This window comes from Streptopelia decaocto (assembly GCF_964273445.1).
Source record: "Streptopelia decaocto genome assembly, chromosome: Z".
NCBI classification, from domain to species: domain Eukaryota; kingdom Metazoa; phylum Chordata; class Aves; order Columbiformes; family Columbidae; genus Streptopelia; species Streptopelia decaocto.
Window position 1 is genome coordinate 47,594,328 of NC_138657.1, and position 21,221 is coordinate 47,615,548.

At 36.5% G+C, this 21,221-nt stretch overlaps 1 protein-coding gene across 1 annotated transcript in view; it reads left to right on the plus strand.

Moving 5' to 3' along the window:
- COMMD10 (COMM domain containing 10) overlaps positions 1 to 21,221 on the plus strand; it is a 105,549-nt gene that overhangs the window by 8,342 nt on the left and 75,986 nt on the right. Inside the window, exon 5 of the mRNA XM_082074519.1 lies at positions 12,581 to 12,691. Coding sequence (XP_081930645.1) covers positions 12,581 to 12,691 — 111 coding nt within the window. The remainder of the gene's footprint in view (positions 1 to 12,580; positions 12,692 to 21,221) is intronic.

A 21,221-nucleotide genomic window follows, 5' to 3' on the forward strand; every position in this document is an offset into this window, starting at 1 on the left:
TAATAAAAACTATAGTTAGACTGAAGCTGTATTGTTTAATAGCATTTATTTTCTCACTTCATATTTTCATTTTTTTTCACTGAACTAGAGGCAGTCTTCAGCTGTACAAGGTTATTAATGATGTATATTCTCCTGTTGCATTAATTTGTTCTTTGAATCTTTATTCATATGGCAGTCCCTTTATGATATTATTTCTGCTGTATAATACAATCCTAGTCAATTAGAATGATGGTATTTCTATCAGATTTTTCTTTGAATACATTCTTAATTTGGCCTCTAGAATGATAGGACAATGATAATAGTCAATCTGAAATATCAATCGTGTCCAGTTTTTAAGTCTTTGCTTGGTAATGTATCAGTTTAGAAATCAGGACACATATTGATCAGATTAAAGTGTATTTTTTCCTCTCTGCAAGGAAGAGCTAGCTTTTTAGTAGGGTTCACTTGGAATTCTTGTGGCAATTTTTCATCAGTTATGTTGCTTTTCTCCTCCTCCTGCTCCCCCTAGATTATGTTTTCTGCATCTTTCTTTGTAGTCTGTGTCTATTTGTTTTAAAAAGGCAGGTCAAGCTAAATGCCTCATAGTTTTCTTGTTTTGAAAACTATTCAAGGTATCTTTAAAATATATATAATAAATATAAGAGTCCTAAGTTGCCAAGCAGGAGAAGTTTTTTTATAGCCTTTAGACAGCTTTACTTAATATAATGATGCGTGGGAATGCAACTAGTGAAATTACATACCTAAAATTCTTGAAAGAGCTGTCAATTCTGTATCTTGACTGCCTGTTTGAAGCCATATGGGAGAAATGCTGAAAGCAGTTTTCTCAGAAACTGGACTTCTTGCTAAGGGGTATATATGTAATGTGAATATGCTAAATTCTCTCTGCTAAATGCTGGCAAATCTACAGAAATACTCTGAAACACATACATCTTGTGGTGGTTAGGATAGAAAAGAAGCAATTTGGTGTGCAATGCATGCGTCATGGGGGAAAAATTCTTTCTGATGTCAGAAAAAAATGTAAAATAAGGAGGGATACAGCTCAAAGAAAGAATCTTTCTGTTTCTCGTTAGTGTCTAATCCACTAGTCATTGTTACAGTGACAAACAGAGGTCACAAAGATGATGTTGTACCTGTAGGCATTGTCACAATGAATTGTGAACCAGCTTGTGTTATATGATGCCATCACATACAGTGGCAAAGAGAACGCAAATGATGAAAGATGTAGTAAAGACCCAGTTTTATACCTACTGAGAATCATTTTCATAGTCAGCTACAGCACAACTGAATCTGTTTAATCTTCCACTCATCCTGCTTTGTTAGTATTTTAATTGTTTGCAATTCTAGGTATTACTTTTTTAAGATTTTTTAAATTAGTGTCTTCATATCCTTCTTATGCTCTTCAGTCTTCTACCAAGAAAGTGTAAACGATAAAGGTTGGAAGAAGGTACATTAAAAACATCTAAAACATGTGTTCTGTTCCTACATGCAAAATAGCGTATTTTAAGGCTGTAAAGGAGTATTGTGCTTATCTTGTGTAACTTCCTCTGTAATACGAACTGCCATTTTTTCTTCAATGTGTAAAAAAGCTTTTGAAATGGGAGCCTGCCTGTAATTTCAAGGCATGAAATGACAGGTAACTTCTGGGTTATTTTTTATGGTTTTAAAAAAGTGTGCCTTATCTCTAATTAAAATCTGTCTGTCTTCATCTTCCCACAGTTGGATCTTGCTGTATATTCTCTGCTATATAAAAGAGCCAGTCAGCTATGACTTTTCCATATAAGTGCTCATAGACTGGTGCATATTTTTACACAGCTCTATGCCCACAAATTTCCCAGAGACAGAGCACAGCACCACTTTTTGCTTTTGCACAAAGTGAATCCCTAAATACTAGGGTTGTGGAAATTTCAATGCTGTTTCTAATGTTTGTCATATGGTTCCTTTCTGTTTGCTTTCAAGCTAGCTGCTTATCAGTTAAAATACATGTAAAGATGAAAACTTGCAGTAACTTCAATTAGGGAAAAGTCTTTTGAAGTTGTTGCTTCTTAGCACTACTCTTGCTCTACCAATTTCATGTCATATTATTTCTTTTGTTTCCTCCCTTTTGAAGTACACTGGTACTTCTTGGTGTGTGTCTTTTCCCTTTTTAAATGCAAAGATTAAAGATGTGAGGGGTTCTGTTGTGAATATTGAACAAAGAAGTCTGAAAATAGCTTTTTCCTGGCATATATGCTAAGTAAGGTTTGCTGAAGAGAAATAGGACTTTATCCTTGCAGAGAAAAAGGGAAATCAGAGGAAATTACCTCTCCAGGAGAGAGCCAGTCTTGGATGAAGAAGCTAGCTCATCTTAAATATTCACCAAGTAAGATGGCTTTAGGTACATAACTTGTGCAGGTTTTCATTTTAGAGTTAAGTCTGAGTCTCTATTTTTAATATGCTCTTAATATTTAAGTCCTCTCTGAGAGGTAACTGAGGTACTGGCTTTTTGGCTTGCTCTTCTTGCTTTTTCTAGCATTAATTACAAGATGAAACTCCCAGCTTATGAAGGTAAAACACTTATTTCTCTTCATTTTATTACTGGTATCATTAGGGAAAGGTGTGGTGGGGGATCTGAGAGCTGCAGAGCAACATAGCTCATGACCTGTGGCTCTCATCAGTATCTCTCTATCCCATTCACTTGGTTTAAACACTCAGGTGCATCTTTGGCCCAGCCTGTCAGCAGTCTATTGGTCTTGCAGTGCTTTCTTTTGAGGCTAACATATAAACCCACATAAACAGTTCCTTTTTGTTTTTTAAACTTCCAGAATTTTTTCATTGGGAATTGATCAGTCTTTTTACAGGATTCTGTAAATTCACTGTCCATCTGCCTGACCCAATCCAACACTTTCCTTGCCCTTATGTTACAATTACCACTATGTCTAATCAAGATACAATCATAGCACGTGGTACTACTCCAGACCCTAGAATATTATTCTTGTCTACTGGTGAAAAACATAATTGCTGCTTTCCTTTTTGCTTTGTTTTGTTTGTTTGCTGATCATCTTTCAATATCTGCAAGATTAAGGCAGGACTGGATTTGACATTGCATTCTAGTATTGTGACTAGATAGGTAAGATCCATCCAGTGATTCTTTTTTATTTTTTTTTTGTTACGACTCCTTGACTAAGACAAACTGCAAAACTATCATTAAGGTTGCAAATTCTGGTCTTAAAATTTAGCAAGAGGCACTGTAGTTGCCTTTGTGACCTCTGCCTAACTTGACTGTGAATATGTGTTATGACTGCCTTTAATTACAGACTTTCTTGCCTTTAAAAAAAAACAAAAAAACTATTATCTTGACTTTGTTTTACAGATGGGTGGATGTATGTAAGGCTTCGTTGATAGTTACGTACCATTTTTGTGGTGACTGCTCCGAGTCTTGGGTTTAATTTGTAAGATTTGCCCAGTCATTCAATTTGTGAGTCATATCTCTGGATAAAAATTGAGTCTTACAGATATTAAATCTGCCATTAAGACTATTTTCACTGAAAACACAAAATACCTTAGTAATCCATTTAAAATGGGGATACTGAATTGTGTTGAAGTTGAATATTTTTTGTACGGTAGTGGGAAAGATTTTGAAATACTGTATACCATCAGGTTTTTCCATTACTATTCAAAATGTGGTAGAGGACTGTAGTCAGAAAATGTATGCAGCTGATGTGAAAATCCATCTGTTTCACTGCAGAATTCCTAGCCCATGGAGCAGTTTAGGTGAGGCCTGTTGAAAAGGAGCTGCAACATCCAGAACTTCCTTCAAAGATATCCAGGGCAGCTTAGTACAACTGAAGCCAGTAGCAACAATAAGAATGGAAGTCAGTGTGTTCATGCAGCCATCTCCGCTGCCCCTAGTGCTGGAGTTTCCCATCCGTAGGAAATTGATGTTTGATCTGGGATTTATCTTAAAGGAAACACTCTCTTCCCGATTACAGAATATTTCTATGATGAAGACCCTGCCTGTGATGATTGGCAAATTATGCCTTTCATGCACTGCCTTCCTCTTACAAATGTGCACCTTTTATTCTGTTTTAATGTTTGTTTGCTATATTAAGTACAGTTTTACCTTCATCCTGCTGGTGTCTCCTCTGCACTAACATTCTTTTGTTAAGCAGACAGTGTTTTTGAAGGAGTTCACAGTCAGACATGTTTTGTCATCTTTCTGTTAGCCTCTTACCTAAATTATTTTCATCATCACAGCAGGCAAAATTGACATTTTCATATGTAATTTGGAGTTTTGATTCTGCAATGCTAAGTGTGCTGACAGAGAGCAGAATTGGCATCCTAGGCTGTAAATTGTAGAGAGCAGACTTAAAGGTTTGCTACAGTTTTATGTTGGTGTGACTGCACGGGTCTGAAGTTAGTGTTTTGTATACCAGTGCTTTTCCTAACATGTAACACTCCCTTAGTCCTCTCCCATCCATACACAACAGATAGTTAATTAATTAAAACCATACATCTGTGTTGCAGTACTTTCTTTAAAGTTAGTAATTTGTGTAAATATGACTTAGTACATTTTGTCTAATTTTATTGTTGAAAGCTGTGGGGAGAGGACCCCCAAAGTTTAAAATAGTATTCTTTCTTTTTCTACAATGAAATGAGGAGTACTTGATCTTCAGTGGAGGAACTATGGGAGTTACTCTTTCAAGAATTAAATTGGGTGAAAGGATAGCTGTAGTAATTTTCCTCTAGGTTATTTGTTTAGAACAACTGATATATGTGTATTTTAAGTGAAACATCTGCACCAGAAAAATTCTTATTATTTATTTCCTTATAATTTTTTTTTAGCTGGAATACATTCTTAAGTGGTTTTTGTCAGTGTAATATATGGTATTGTAATAATATGAGAAAAAGATTTGCTTAAGATGTCTTTCATATCCTATTATGTCTCAATGAATTGTTCGTAACAGCTTTGGTGAGAGTAATACTATGGACACCTTAAATTACATAAATAGCTCTTTCAGATTGTTCCAGGAAATGTTTTTATCTTTGAGGTTGGACTGGTCCTCTCAAATTAGAGGGAAAAATAGCTGAAATGAGTTGGCGTCTGAGTTAAAAAGAGAAAATTCTGATTTCTTTTGTTAAAACAGGATTTCATTTTTCTCTTTCTGTAGTTGCCTTTGGAGTCAGGACAGGTTCCTTGCCAAGGTTCATGTAGCCAGAGGCATTGAGGTGTTCACTTTCCCCATTACTGCAAGCAAACAGACACATGGTACAGTGCACTTCCTGAATTTGTCAGGCTCTGTCTTTAAAGTATGTAATACTTTTGCTTACACTGGTGCTACTCAGGGGTAGTTCTTCAACCTTATTTCTTCAGCTATCATAAATCTACTTCCTCAAGAATGGACTGAAGGCTGTGTTTTCATCCCCCTATTATGCACTCTGGTGTAGTGTTAGTTACTCACTCTTAACGCTATGATAGTAGAAGTTTAGACTTTGGAATCTTAAGTTATCAATATTTACTTTAGACTGTGAGTTAAAGTAGCCTTTTAACTAGATGAGCACTCCAACATGGATGTAGTGAAGCTGAACTTGCTTTGAAGAGTAGTTGCTGTGTGTGCTCTTAAGAGATACACAGCATTTGGTAGAAGTAGATGAGGAGACTGTAAGTCTGAAAAATAGTGCCATTACACTTGCATATTATTATTATTTTTTTCAGAAAAAGCATTAAAGAAACAAGCATGTTGGTGTGTTGTTGTTTGGTTGGTTTTTTCTTTAGGATATGAAATACATAATCCCATGTACAGGAACATTTTGAGTTATCCCAAATACCATATAATTTTGAACTGGATGGCCTCTCAAAATAAGGATTGAAGTACTTGAAAATCAAATGGGTGGGCCCACATACCAGTGGTACATGAATCTAATTTCTGTATTACTGTAACCATCCTACTATCTGAAATAGGCTTCTGCCTAACAGAAAACCATTTTTTATGGTACTGGTAAAGACTGAGCCAGTAAGAAGTTCTTTTTGGCATGCAATTTCTATTGCAGTTTTTAAAAACCTCACAAAAATGAAGTCAATTACAGTGCTTCAGCCTGTCCTCAAAGCAATCAGACTGCCTGTGAGGGACAGTAACTATATGAACCACCAGTAACGGTATTAAACTACCCTGAAGTGCCTCTTTGAGTACTGACTCAAAGTCAGGAGACTTGGATGTTGTTTTTCAGCTATGCAAGGCTAAACCTGCATTCTGTGCCATACGAAGCTGCCGGCAACCAAGAACAGGTATGTCTCTATTAACCAAGTCCTTCAGCACCACCAATACCGCAAGAGGTTACACTCACTATTAGAAGGACTCAGTTTTGTGCCAAGGTTTGAATTTTCAGGAGGGATGTTAAGACTTCTTTTCAACTGTGCTCAAGTTAGTCTTGTCACTAGAGGCCAATTCAACTGAACTGATGAGTACATTATGAGCTAGATGAGTAAGATTTAGTATCATACCGTAATTTCCTTAGTACATGTTCTTCTTCTCAATTTTTGCAGCATGTGACATGGTTACTCTAAAGGTTACTCTTGCTGGCTTTTCGTTCTGACTATGGGCCACAGGCTCCATTTACTTTAAAATTCTCATCCCTCATGTTGGAAAGCTTCAACAGCCCCTTAGCAACTTCAGGGTAAGGAAAACCTTTTGCTCTCTAAAAAGGTACATGTTATTAGGAGGTTTTGTTGCTTTAAAAAAAACAGTGCAAAAAGACAAACTAAAACAACCCATTGATGATGGGAGAAATACCCAACTGAAATAATACAGTTGAAAAATTATTATATAGTTGATTTTCAAACATTACCAAATGTAGCGATAATATTACCACTTTTTTTGCCAGTTACCTTTTGGCAATACTCAAAACATTTTTTGTAATAGCAGTAGACTTCAAAAATTGCACATGCTAGTTTGCTTAAGCTATGTGTTCCTTTCCCATCCAGGGCTTTCATAAGCTTTTTTTTACCCATAAACATAGAATACTGAACAGTGCTACTAATTTAGAATTGCTTCTGCATCCTCTGCCCATCAGACTTGTTAACAAGAGTTCAGCCTAGAGGACTGTTTTTTTTCACATCTTAGACTTTAGGGTGAAATTCTAATTTTGAAAATTCTTGCTATTTGCTAAATGCTAATCGGCATTTCTCTCTCCCTGTAGAAATGCATACACTTGTTTGTCTGAGAGGCTACTAAAGGAAATGCCAGGATCCTGACAATCTTTGCTGAAGCCAGTTTATTTATAGTGGCTTGTTAAATTATATTTAACCTATAATGCTGATTAATTGCATTTGCGCATGTGTTCTGAATTTTGTATGTGTTCTGAATATAACACAATGTAATTATTCTCTCATTAGCTGAAGATTGTGATTTCATGTTTTAGTATTACACAGAAGTGAAGTACATAATATTTTATTCTATTTAGGGAAAGATAGGTGTTCTCAGAGCTGCAAATCTTGCCAAGAGAATGGAGTTCAAGAGTCTGATTGAAATAATTAGATCTTCATAATATGTTACATTTGAGCTATAAAATGATCAGCTTTTCTGTAACTGTCTAAATCTCTGTCAGTTATAAAAACCTCAGTCATGTTGATTTTATGTGTCTAAGCAGTATTTCCATACTGCAGGCTCAGTGCTTTGTTTACTAATCGTTACTCTCACTTTCTCTGAGGTCAATGCTTACAGCACTTTCTAAGGGACAAATAGGTACCAAATCATGGGTTACCCGTGGAGGAGAAATAGTGATTTGCATGGTATTATGTCATCCTGCTTGCATTGTGGTAAGAAGTAAGCTGTTTGTGTTACATCAGTGAGTTCTGAGAGCAATAATACTGATTTTCTATAGTTCATGTAATGATTCTTTATGATGTTAGATGACCTTCTGAAAGTTTAGTCTTCTAGAAGCAAGTGATTTATATGAAAATTCCAGTTTTCCATTTAAAATTAAAACAAGCTTCCAGTCTTCATGGATGTAGAGACAGACAGGAGATGTGATCTCAGTCCAAAATAAGAAAATATCCCCTTTCCCTGCTCTGGGAACTGGAAACACTGACTGAGTGTTTAAACCCCTTTTTGCCTCTCCTCTCTTAAAAATACTGGACCCTGCTCCAGAAGTTTTGAACAGCTGAAGTTGGAAGAGTTAGGGAAGACATTTTAGGTGCTCATGTGTTTTCTGAAATTGTTTCCAGTTTCATTTTTCCCTTTTTTCCCAATATTCCCATGTTATTTTATTTTCTCAAATTAAAGTCTTCGCAAACGTATTTTTTTCAGTGTGAGTTTCTCAGCCACTTTGGCTCTGTTATTGGTCCTTCAGGTTGGAGTCCTACAACCTGCCTGTTCTGGACGTCCAGTCTGCATTCACTCTCAAAGCTGTAGTCTTTCAGTTTTGAATCTAATAAACCTGTTTCTTCCCTGACGTTTTTAGCCTGAATATCTCTGCCAGAGAACGTTTATTTGATTTCTCATTAAAGGGTATAAGATAAATACCTTTACATCGTTGAGAAGGGAGAATTATTTTGATTTTTTTGACAACTAATATAGGAACTTGTCATATTTATCTGATTTATTGAATTTCTTCTCAGTTTTGTTTTAATTTGTAGTAATGTTTATAGGCAGTCAAAAGTGAAAGCTAGGGACTGTAGTGAAAATAACAAGAGGAAGAGACAATGGTATGTAAAAACATAATGGGCTGTAAGTGATGAGGGAAGTGGTGGATTCTGTGAATGTTAATTTTGGCTGGTGAAGTCCTTTATTTGGTTGGAGATTGTGCTTAAAGTTCATATCAGAAAAGCTGTGAAAGCTGACATGACATTTAGGGTGCATGGAATTTTTGCAGAGGATGACTTTCACCAAGGTGTTTTACTATAGTTGTGTTAGATTGCTCATGATCTTGTCCTAATATGTAAAATACTACACTCTACTATTTAATATGGGAAGTACTCTGGCAGACAGGACAGCGGGCAAGAGTTGGAAGCTCCCGTGTTTTCCACTGGAGGAAAATGACTGTGGATATCATAGACATGATCATAAATTGACCAGAGGTTATATATTTATTTACTTGTAAAGGTGTTAGTGATCTATAGATGAAGCATAAGATCCTCTTGTATTAGGCAACCTGGCAGCTCCTTAGCGTGGATCTGGGACAGGCATGGGTGGCCCTACATTTGTAGGGGGTGCAGAGCTGGTGTAGCAGCTACAACATTTTATCGTTTCTGCAGCGGGTACTGTGTGAGTGCTGGAAGGGAAAAGTGTGTGGGTTCTTGCATGCTTATTAGTCATGGCTGTCATGGTGTCTTCTTCAGAAGCCTGAGTGGAACAAAGTGGGCATGGGAACTGAGGATTACAGGGGCTGTCAAAAGCTTCCTCATATCTTTGCTGTCTGGAATCATTTGCCATAGGTTTCCTGCAGCAGATCTGAAGCATTTTAATAGTGCTTACTATTGCTTTTATTTAGTATCTATGTTTCTTCCTTTCATTGTTTTCCAGCTTGCACCTGTTTTTTATTTTCTAAACATAACCCTGAGGTTAAATAAGTGCTGGAGATAACAGTGAGAACTTACAGTGCTAAATAGGACATTTTCAACAATGGTTGTTGTTGCAGTGACAAGGTAGCTTGCACATGTCTAAACTGCTGATAAGAAATTGTAAAAAGTAGCTAAAGGTCTACAGTAACTAAAAACATGGCTTTATTTTCGTGCTAGTTATAGAGAAGTACTTCCCTGCCCCCCTCAGTAAATGCTTTTCAGGTAATGTATTGCAGATTCTGGCACCATATAGTCTCTCCCAGTGTTATGTTTTCTGTAACAAGTTTTCTATCAGAAGTGAAAATAATTTTGTAGCCCTTTCATTTTTGAAAAAACAATGGTCCTAAAATATGTATCACTTTGTGGCTACCAAATACTGTACCTTGACAGAAATGCCATGCAGAAACATGTCACCACTCTCAAAAGGTTAATTGGTATTTCAGGATGTTGAATGTCTTCTAAGTAAACATGACCATAGCCAAATACATGTTACATTTTTCTTTCAAGAAAATAAATAGTCAGACCATTTTGAAGCCTTAGGCAGCATACTGTTTGTTAATCAAATATTGTTCTCATACGGCTGTATTTAAAACAGGAAAAGCACATGAATCGTACAGGAAAATAAAGTAATTTTAAGGTAAAGCAGTATAGAAAAAAGAATTATGACTGCCATTCAGTGATAAACTCAGGCCACTGTGCTGCCACATGTATTGTATTTGTTCTGAGCCCTCTACAATATTCCTGGATTGATGTATATTAAAATTGAAATAGAAGACATAAATTTGTATTTCTTTACTTTCGATGGTTTGTTTTTTATGCTATATACAGTCACTGTTTAACGACTTTAGGAAAGTCTTAAAAAGTCAAGCTTCCTAGGATATTGTTCTTGTCTCTAGTGGCATTGCTTTATAATCCTGGATAAGCTGCTAGCTTGGCTAGCTAAGGCTTGGTTTCCATACTACCATAATAAACAGTTTAAGTAATGATAGAAAGGCCTTTCTAAATTGAGGCATGTGGGGCTTAAGCCTTAGTGACTACAGTATGAAGAGCCATCACATTGCAGATCTTGCTCACTATCTGTTTTTGACCAGAGTGGTTAGCTGTTTTATCGAAGTAGGTGGTACCGTTACCTGTCTCCTGCTTTGGGCTGCTCCCACCACTAGCCCGTGAGTCAGCATTTGGGTCCTTCTCTGTTGACGGTTATCTATTTTGATAGGGTTCTTTAGCTGAACATAACTTCTTTCTTGATCTAAAACCTAGAATAAGGCAAGATGCTCCTGAGAGAAACAGAGGTAATTTCTTTATTTAATTTCATTGAAGTTTGTGGAGAGAAAAATGTTGTCCAGCTCTGTCACTGTGGTATAATTTTCTGGAAGATTCCAGATAACTGACAGCACAGGGGCTTGGCAGACTTGTCCATTAGTGTGATTGACTTGAGCAGATACACAAGATCTGCTTTGGATTGTCCTGTACTTTTGGGTGGGATAGGCAATGCCCTGTTATTTTTATCAACCTAGATATAATCAGGTGAGAGGAAATCAAACTAGAGAATTATGATTGAGAATTACTCTGCTTTCAGAATGTATAAAACTTGTCTTTAGTATGTAGGCTGTGGGCATACTCTTACTAGAGCTACACCTACCACATAATGAGCTAGACCAGATTTACAGTATTTTAGCTCTGTCTGTTTGTGTTGTATGGATGCTTTCATCGAATTGATTAATGTGTAAACTTCCTTATTTTTACTACAGAATGAAGCCTGAGTAGGGGCATTTATTGCAGAGCGGCTAAGAGGCTGCAGGCTGACTTGCCAAAGTTCCTCCTACTGTCTTGTTCCTATAGCTGTACACATGGTCAATCTGAGACTGTCTCTGTCTTTCTTTTAACTTTGTTTAGCCTTGTCTGACCTCCCTAACCATCTTGGACTGGTAGTGTTGATTAACAGGTCATGATATGCAATTTTCCTTTCGGTATGCTTAGTCATACAGCATTAAGTGTTTGTTACGTAATTGGTATAATATTGATGCAATACACACAAAAAAAATGCAATTTAGTGTACATTAATGTGTAAATGTAAATGGTATAGCTGCAATGAATTTTGGAAGTTCAGTCTTCGAGTTGTGCCCATGGAAGACATTTCTGCCACTCAGTTTCTATTCTGGCTTTCATCTAGAGGTTACTGTCACTGTAGGAGGCAGGGCATGTGTTGGGTTCTCTGCTGAATTGTTGGACTGGTAGGAAGTTAAACGAGATGTGATACACTTTCACTTCTAACAAGTCAGCCACAGTATTTACTAGCAGAGAAAAGACACTTTCCAGATGTTAAGATTCATATTTCTACTTTTCTTTACTCAGGCAGGCCAGGTTGTTTCATGAGAGACTTGTAGTTCTGTTCTTGAGTACTTCATTAATGTGTGAGGTATAGTTTGATAATGCTTGAATATAATTTTAGATTAATGATTAAAAAGCAATTTGAGATGTATTTTTATGTATCTTTTGATTAAAAATTCTGTTGCTCACGTGCTTAAGTGGTTTTTGGTTTTTCAGTAGTAACAATTTAAAAAGCAGCACCGAATTATTTTTGTCATTAACGTCTGTATATGGTAGAACACACATGAGTAGATCTGTTGATTAAGAAATTACCATTTTTAGCTGGAGGTGGTTTACCATTTATTGGTAATTTTTTTTTTTTCCTAAAATAAAAATAAATATGAAATAAAACTGAATCCACAACTTTTCTGGTAAGCTTCCCACAAGGAGTTTGGATCCTTAGTTGTGTTTTTTTTGATTGGTTCGAGCAGATCTGAGGCATATGAGGTTGCTTTATTTCGGGTGGTCACAGGCAGTTTGAACTGATATATTTGGCGAGAGAGAAGCAAATCTGTCTTGGAGTCCAGGAGAATTTGCAGAATGTGCATTGTATAAAAATGCTTAACCTTTGTAGAGCCTAACATTGTGTTCACTGACACAGACCATTCACAATATTGAAAGCTGACCTGAGAGCTTCTGTACCATCTGATTGTAATGTAAATTTGTGTTTTATAGCTTGAAACAATTGGATGGCAGCTTAATCTTCAAATGGCAGAGTCCATGCAAGCAAAGCTGAAGTCTCCTCAAGCTGTGCTAGAGCTGGGAATGAGCAATGAAGATTCAAAGGTAAGAAATATATACCTGGCAGAGTTGGAATGAGTTGTGGTGATGGCCTTATGTTCAAAGTTTGGAGGCACAAGTTGGAACTCTTGGTAGTTGCTTGTCTTGCCAGAGTTATCATTTCTATGTTTAATGAAATTGTAGTAATCACTTAGAAATGTGACGTACTGATGTAATAGCATATCTATTAGGTAGACTGAGAGCTGTGTTACCACCTCTTTGGGCTGTAACGTAACAGAAATATCTTAGGTCTCTAAAATATCTTTGTAGATAACTAATTTTTATCACATAGCGTGTGATTCGTACTTCTTATACTTTTAATGCCTAGTAGCTTGCAACCTTCTGCCATGTGTAGTTATGTAAGATATTACTGATCACTTGTAACCCCTCTGTGCTAATGATGTATTTATATGAATGATGACATAGTATGTCAGGCCACAGAAAGCCAATATTTGGAGGTTTTGTGGTAAAGTCTTAAGTTCCATTATGCTCAATAAGCATAATTTTTTATCCATAAAATCTGTGTCTTCTGTTAGCTAGCATGTTTTAAATTAAACACATGAATTACTTTTTACCTTATCTTGCTAATAGAAATTGGAGTCTTTACTTCTGTGGTGTCTGTCAGAATATTCATCTATGAAAAAGTTGGTATAAAAGACTTGAGGGGAAAAATCAGAATTCAGTTCTGCTTCAGTATTGCATTTAAATCACAGTAATTTTACTAATGTGTGTGGAATTTCTACTTTATAGTAAAACAGAAAAGCTTAGGTTTATGCTTCTCACCAGGACCTGTGGCAGTTGTATTTTTTTCAGCAGTGCACTGCAATCTGTATTTTTGTAATGCAAATAGAGGAACTAGACAATATTTTATGTCCAAGCTGCATTGGGCAGCACTGCATACAGATTCAGTTCTGTGGAAAAACAATTTTTAAAACATTAGGGAAAAAAAAAAAAGTCACTTTCACATGACATAGAAAATTTGTGTCTTTCCTTTACAAATAGAATTCAGCAAGTAGATTTTTAGAATTTTTTTATCTCTGTTTCTTTCTGTTGGTATAATTAGATACCAAGATCAGAATTATTTTGCAATCATTACAAGCCTAGAATAGACTTACAACTAGCTTTTAGATAGAACAGTGCTACAAGAAAAACATACTGATATTCTCACACAACAGACACTAACATTTAAAAACCTGGGTTGGTGTGAAGATAATGACAGGGTTTTTTTCTGAATTTATTACATCTAGTATAGAATAGGTTTAAGATTGGCTAATATCTGCTTATATATTGACAGACGTGTTGGAGCATAATTTTTGTTCTGTATTTTGCATGATCTCTTTGTATTAAGTCATCTGAAAATCCTAGATACTACATACTTCTCTTTTTCCTTCCCCGAATGTGTGTGCCTTTTGCACAGAAGTCTGTAATGAATTTAGCATGTATGTTCTTAATGATTGTCTTCATTTCTTACAAAACTTTTTGTTTTGTTTCCTTATGGTTCATGTATTTAGCTTGAATTTTTTCAGGAAAGACCTGAAATGCCGTTACAGAGGAGCTTTTGTGAGCTGTTTCATTAGGGGGCAGTAGTGCTGTTTGTCACACTGCCTCTTTGCTCTTCTGAGAATACTCAGAATAAATTCTAAAAGTCAGATGTTATGCGAGGTGTTAAATGTTTACATTTCTAATATGTATGTAATAATAGAAGTTTGTCTTGCTCATCTACATAACTTATGTCTATTAATAGAAAACCCCTTACCAAGCAAGGTAAATGAAATTGGCCATTGTTTCCACTTTTTCGAACTAGAAGAAATTGTACTAATACATTAATGTTTACTACAACTCAGTTCACTTAAAGATCTTTTAAACAGTTCATTGTCAGAAGCTGACATTTAAAAGTAATATTTAAATTATCTCTCCGGGAGAGGTAATCAGAAAATGTGTGGGTATATGAATGTTATTTGTGCTTCATGAAATTAGAAGAGTCAGAGGATCTGCTGTATTCTATATAAATATTTATAGAGTGTATTTTGTCAGCTTCAGATGAAATGCAGAGTCCCATAGGTATTATACCATCAAAATTCAAAAGTGAGGCGGTCTTTGGTTCTTTCAGGTGATTTGAGCTGCTAGTGACATTTGCATTGCCCAGGAAATATGCTGCTTTTGACTAGCAGTAATTTGGGATCAGATCACATCATTTTTGGTAAACTCTTTTTTTTCCTGGGTTTCATTACAATTTTCTCATTTGCTTATACTCAGACTTCGAATTATGCTTGGTTTGCATCCAACAAATATTTCACATATGCCGTGTTAGTTTTTCACCATGGGGGCAGTTAATTAGGCTTATGAGTTATCAGGAGAGGTCACAGAGGTGCCAACCTTGGAGATACTCAGGAGTCAAGGGGACAAACCCCTGAGCATCGTGACAGAAGCGCGGGGTCACCCTGTGGTGAGTGGGGCTGCCAGCCCCAGCCTTCCAGCCCCAGCCGTTCTGTCATCTGGGCTGCTCCACAGCTCAGTCACTGATGATGTTGTGTATGAGGAGGACAAAATAGGGAGCTTTCAATTAGAAATCCAATTAACAGTGGTTTCTTATAGTGATTCAGAGTTTGAAATATTTAATTGCATTTCTCAATCTGAGGGAAGTGGAATTTCTATGAACTAGGCACACAAACCAAGCTAGTATTGTAGGAAACATATTTTTGAACTACAAGATTGTTTTGCTTCCATGCTGACATTTTAATGAGCTAAGGTGACATTTAGAACTGATGTGTAAGATATCGGCTGTGTATTTAATAATGCTATTTGGTTTCAGATTTTTTTGGGGCTGTTGAGTGGCAACACAACAACCTAGGAATTTTTTACGGAGCATTATTATTTTGGTGACTATAGGGTGAATTAACCAGTAGAGGGAGCACAAATTAACAATCAGCTAATTATGATTTTGATTTGCAAACAAAGCTTGATCTCAAAAGGTACTGTCTTTATTTAATATCTGTTTCCTTCAGTAATTTATTTAATAGTGATCCACATAGGCACACACTTGCACATTCTTTCCCACTGTTAACAGTAGTAATTCCTTAGACCATCTAGTCCGGAGCTTTCTAAGCAACTGTGATCATTTTCTATAACCATAGAAGCCACATACAAAAAAAATGTAGTAAAGACTGTAGAAAATGTCTGAGGGTTTCAGAAGTGTCACATCATTGGTACTGAATATCTTAACAGAGGAGGAGTATGTTCTTAAAGAGTTTCTGCTATGCCTCTTCACTAGGAAGATCCAGTAAGGTACAATACAATATAGGTATTATTATTGTGTATTTTTATACATCTGTATTTAACATTTATGCTTGAAAATCTTCAGGACAAATAAACTATTTTTGCCTAGTGTTGTCTTTTGATAATAATTCATTTTTTTCTGTAAATCCATTCCACAGATTTCATTAGATTGAGTTATCTAATTACAGGTTTTCCTATGGAAAGCTTTGCTCTTTTCTTGCCTTTCCCTCTCTTTATTTCTTCTATGATTTTATTCTTTATCTTCCCCACTAAGGGCTTCTTGAGGGAGCTCTTATTTATTTATTTATTTTTTCAATGTGAATGCTGTGTATGCATTCCTTGTGATAATTCAATACTTTGGGTTTTTGTTCCTTCTTTATACATGTATTTGAAGAATTTTGTTACAGGATTTTGTCTGCAAATGCAAGACAAAAAATAACTGATAAATGTGCTGTTTTGTTAAATCTCCCAATGTAATACTTCTGACGAAAGACAGATAATATTAAAATGTTACTATACTAATTTTATTTCCTTTTATTTCATTTCCCGTAACTTCTAGATGCTTCGAAAGGGGAATATAACGATGGAAATATTTTAAACTTTTTTTCTGCAGCCCATCATTCAAAATCAAAATTAGGTCTGACTTCATTAGAAACTAAGATGGTAATACATATTCATCATTCTACAGAGCAAATAAGTCTGGAAATCTTAAATGATTATTTTTTACTTGCTAAAAAAAACCAGGACATGGTTTGCTTTATTTGTCCCCCTAGTTTTTACAGTGTTTCTCTAGATTTCTGGACTGTGAACAAATCTATACCTTGGAGATTTTGCTCTGCTTACTTCAGTAAGCATGCCGTTCTGCTTCCTGAGTTTGCCATTGTGAATACTTTCCCCATCTTTAACAGCAAAGCAGAGTGTATGAGAAACAGAGCTTTTCTTCTAGCTAGAGCTAGATGAATCAGTAATTGGATTCAGGCTGTAGATTCTGTGCAGCCTGTGTGGCATGCAGGCAGGACCTGCACTTAGATATTTAAGGAGATAGTGGTGCTTCCCCTGCCCCTTCGGTTTAGCCCTTTGCTTCCCTCTGAAAATAAGTCACATATTTGAATTGGAGTAACAGTAAGAGTTGGTGGATGTTAGTGTTATGTTCCTATGCCAGAGAGGTGCCATGATGTACCCCCTTCATTTGCCTTCTCAGTTCTCAGCTTTTGGGGTGATGCATTTAGATGCCAGTTTGTTGGGGTTTTTTTTAAATAAAGGAGTAATTTGTATCTGTAGTGCCTCGAAAAAAGAGGACAATTGAAAAGACATGCTGGAGGAACTGTGATGAGGTGCAAAGACTAAACAATTTTGAATTGCTTCTCACTTTCATCAGCTACCTCTCAACCATTTCTTTTCCAATGAGGACATCACGCTTTTCCTTCCCAGAACACAAACAACCTTACATGTACACCCTTGAACAGAGTTTAGTCTTTTCATCAAGCAGATTTGTAAGCCTTTAGCAATTGCAAAAATAAGTAGGACAGGCCTTAAATGAATGCAAAAAGGTTTAAGGATGTGATTGAGAGAAAGGGTTTTTTTGGTTCTTATTTAGAAGAGGTGGTTGGAGGCCTGGATAAGCTCAGACAACACAGTCATGGTTCAAGGTCTTTCTGAATTTCTGTAGACAAACAAGGTTGCTGCTTTTGGCAAGGTACATTATGAAATGAATTTTGTTCTGAGAAGTAAAATCTAGTAAATATTGCTGCTGATAGGAAAGCAGAAACTTCCCTGAGAGGAGGTTTCAGAATGTTGAGAAAATTCCTCATATTAGTAGGAGCTTTAGTAAAGAACAACTGTGTCATCTTCAGTGTGTGGAACACCTCAGAAAAATGAGCCTGAAATTTATAATTTGCTTCCAGGCTGTCACATTGCTGCAGAAAGCTGTCAGAAATTTCATTGCTCAACAATGAGAGCCAGAAATTCTGGGCTTGCCGTGCACAGCAGTTCTTACATTAGACTGATTTTGATCTATCATATATATTTTCTCTGATTAAATCCATTTAATCAGAGGAAAAAATAAAGGTGCAGTCCAGAATTTCAAGATGCTGAGAAGACTCTTGTTTTCTTACAAGCATAGAAATAGATGGCAGAATAAACCACGTCCTGTAAGTTTGACATTTTACTTAGAAACCGTTTACCAGATGGTGTGACTCTAGGAGTATGCACTCACCTTTGGCAATTGTACTGCAGGGTATAGTTAATTATCTGTCTCCATTTGTGATCTTACATTATTTAATTACCCAGCTTATAGTCAGGATCTCTTTACAGGATGCTTATGTTTCAGCTGGCTATATACACAATTTATGAATACAATCTATTAGACATTCATTTACAAACTCTCTAACTGGCTACAGCCTCTGCACATGCTCTGTTCCCACTAAAACACTCGTAACAGCTTTGTCCATGTGTTTTTGTGTTACAGAATTTAGGAAGAAAACTACCCCAGCTGGCCATGTATAGTTGGTTGCAGGCTTGGGCAACCTCAAGCCTGTAGTTAGCACTGAAACTCCTGCTTGGTACACAAGTATATTAAATTGTCCATAATGTGAAACTTTACCATTCTCAGTCTAAATAAACAGCAGAAAAGTAGCTGAAAATTTTTAAGTTTAAGCTTGATAGCTTGTTTCATTGCCAGGCAGATTTAAACTTTGAGGCCCTGATGGCATTTGAAAAACACAAAGATCTTTTTTCTTACAAAATTTATTTCCTGTTTGCCTCAAACTGGTTTTGTAGGCTTGGTCCTTCAGCCTTTTCAGATAAAAAACATTCGTGAGATTAATTGCAAATTCTCAGACATCTATATAATTTCTTGCCTGTTTTTCTCAGAAACTCTGCAGTGTTTTTGCAAATGAACTGTTGTCTTCATTTGTGTGTAGCAATGGAAAATAAGCCCATTTTTTTCAGTACTTTTGCTATGCTTTTGCAGTACTTCCTGGCACTATCAATCCCCTGGCTTCTACTTAGGCCACAAGCTCTGTGGTCCCTTCACACATGTGTTAAAAATTGGCATCTCACCCATGTCTCTTTCTTCCTGGCTCTCAGGTAGAACGATAAGGTAGAGTAAGAAATGGGTGAGATGAGGGATGTGTGATCATAAAGGTTGAACTTTAACAGCAAGGCTCAGTCTTACCAACATAACTCTTCTGCATGTGTTCTCTGTTACAATGAGGTTGGCTGCTGCCTTTGAGGATTGGGGGTGAGGGCAGAGGAAGACAACATATAATCTCTCAGTCAGCAGCTTTCTAATGTGGATGTTTAAAACCAGATAATTTTTCTATTTATAGATACATAAAATCAAAATTTGGCCTGAATGTTAAAAGGTCAAAATTCAGAAGGTCATAAGGCCTTTAGATATATCAAGTCAGTAGCATTTTCTGGTGTTTAAATCAGGTACGAGTGGCTGCCTCTTGCATTATTTGACAATTAGTAGCAAGCAGAGACGAGTTGGAATATGTTCTTTGTAAAAGTAGGAGGTTAAGTTTTTATGTATGAAAGCCTTGATCTTGGGGAAGCTGTGCAGAACTGCCTATAAACATGTGTCTGTGCATTTTCTGAGTACCACTGGTAATGCTGCTCAGTTTTTCATCTTCAGCTTCTCAGTTCTTCCATCTGTAAAATGGTGAACTTGTTAGTGCTCAGCAGCTGCAACCTGGGGACACTTGTGGAAAGTTTTGGTATCTATTAATCTTTCATTTTTCCTTTTAGGGGTTCTAAATGAAAAAAAGTTGTTGAGAGATGTGGAATTTTGAAAAAAGAATTTCTGTGTGCTTTTTCTTAGTAGACTTATACTTCAAAATACTTTACATCTTTAAGGCCCAGCTGTGTTTCATTTTCTTGTTGCTGGTTTCCATGTAAGGGATACCCTGCAGAGGTCGTTGGAAGAGGTAGGATTGTGTTCTACAGTCATGATTACTGCCCGTTTTTCATTTTTACTGACATTTCAGAATCAGTTGCCTTGCTCTTCATTACGATAGCGATACTTTGGGAACAGTTTGTGCTTTGCTGTTCACTTCTTGGGTGGGAATGGAGGAGGTGTCCTCTTCTGAATGCCTTGTCCTCTGGAGGCACTCTGTGTATATGAGGAGACCTGTAGCCAGAGAGAAGCAAAATATAAAAAAGAGGGAATTAAAAGTAAGATCTAAATGTGTCTACAGTGTTTTAATGGAAGTTGTGAAGTTGCCTATAAATACCTCTAACTTTTCTAGCTGCACCATAGAAATGCAATTTTGGAGTCACTTGAAAAAGGTTAGTGACTTTGCTTGGGGTATCCAGAAAGAACAGTCTGGGGTGTTCAAAGCTTTAAGCTTAAACAAAACCACAAAAAAACCCCACAAAACAAACAAGCAAAACCAACCCCTCCCTCCCTAAAAAACCAAAACCAAACCAAGCAACCAAACAAAAAACAACCACAACCAAACCAAAACAGAAAAGGTGATTAGATAGCAGGCTTGTAGAAGAGAGACACTATGATGTCCACACCTGCTTAGGCTGACTGTAGTTCTCCACCTGTTCTCTATATAATTTCCTATTTATTTTCAGGCTTACTGTAGTTGGTTAAAATTTGTTTTCTTACCACTGCATTTTACTTCTGCAGCTATGGCAGGATGGACAGAAAATAGAGGAGGCTTTCTGCCTTCCATTCCTGTGTTAAACAGTACTGTTTACTGAAACACTGCTCAGCAGGCTCTGTGATCGGCATGGATTGAAATGGAACTCAGAAACAGGAACAGAAAAACAATCTAATACAAATGCCAATGAAATGGGTTCTTACTGTCCAGCCTAAGCAGTTCTTTAGTAATATGCATAAATTTTATTCAATTTTCTTCATAGAGTAAATAATGATGCTGATGTCATTCATCTTGACCTACTGAGGAGTATAGGCAGGAGTTTTATTTCCTTGTTTTCCCCAATATTTCATCTGCCTTTTGTAAGTGCACAAAAAAGCATACCCACACAAACTTATTGAACTTCTTTCTAAGGTGTACTTTATTATTTTGTCCCGAGTTGTGTATTTTTCACCTTTAAAAGTTAAGTAGAAGGATTATCTTGGAAACTGCGATATTATGTTGCTGTTTAAATTATATGAAAGATACTCCAAAAGGAAGGGAGGATGGGCAGGAGGGTGTAAGAGGCAAGGAGTAGCCACTCAGCCTGTGAATGTCTTATATATGTTGATTCCCTGTGCGTCTGCTGAAAAGCCTAGCTGCAGGGTGAT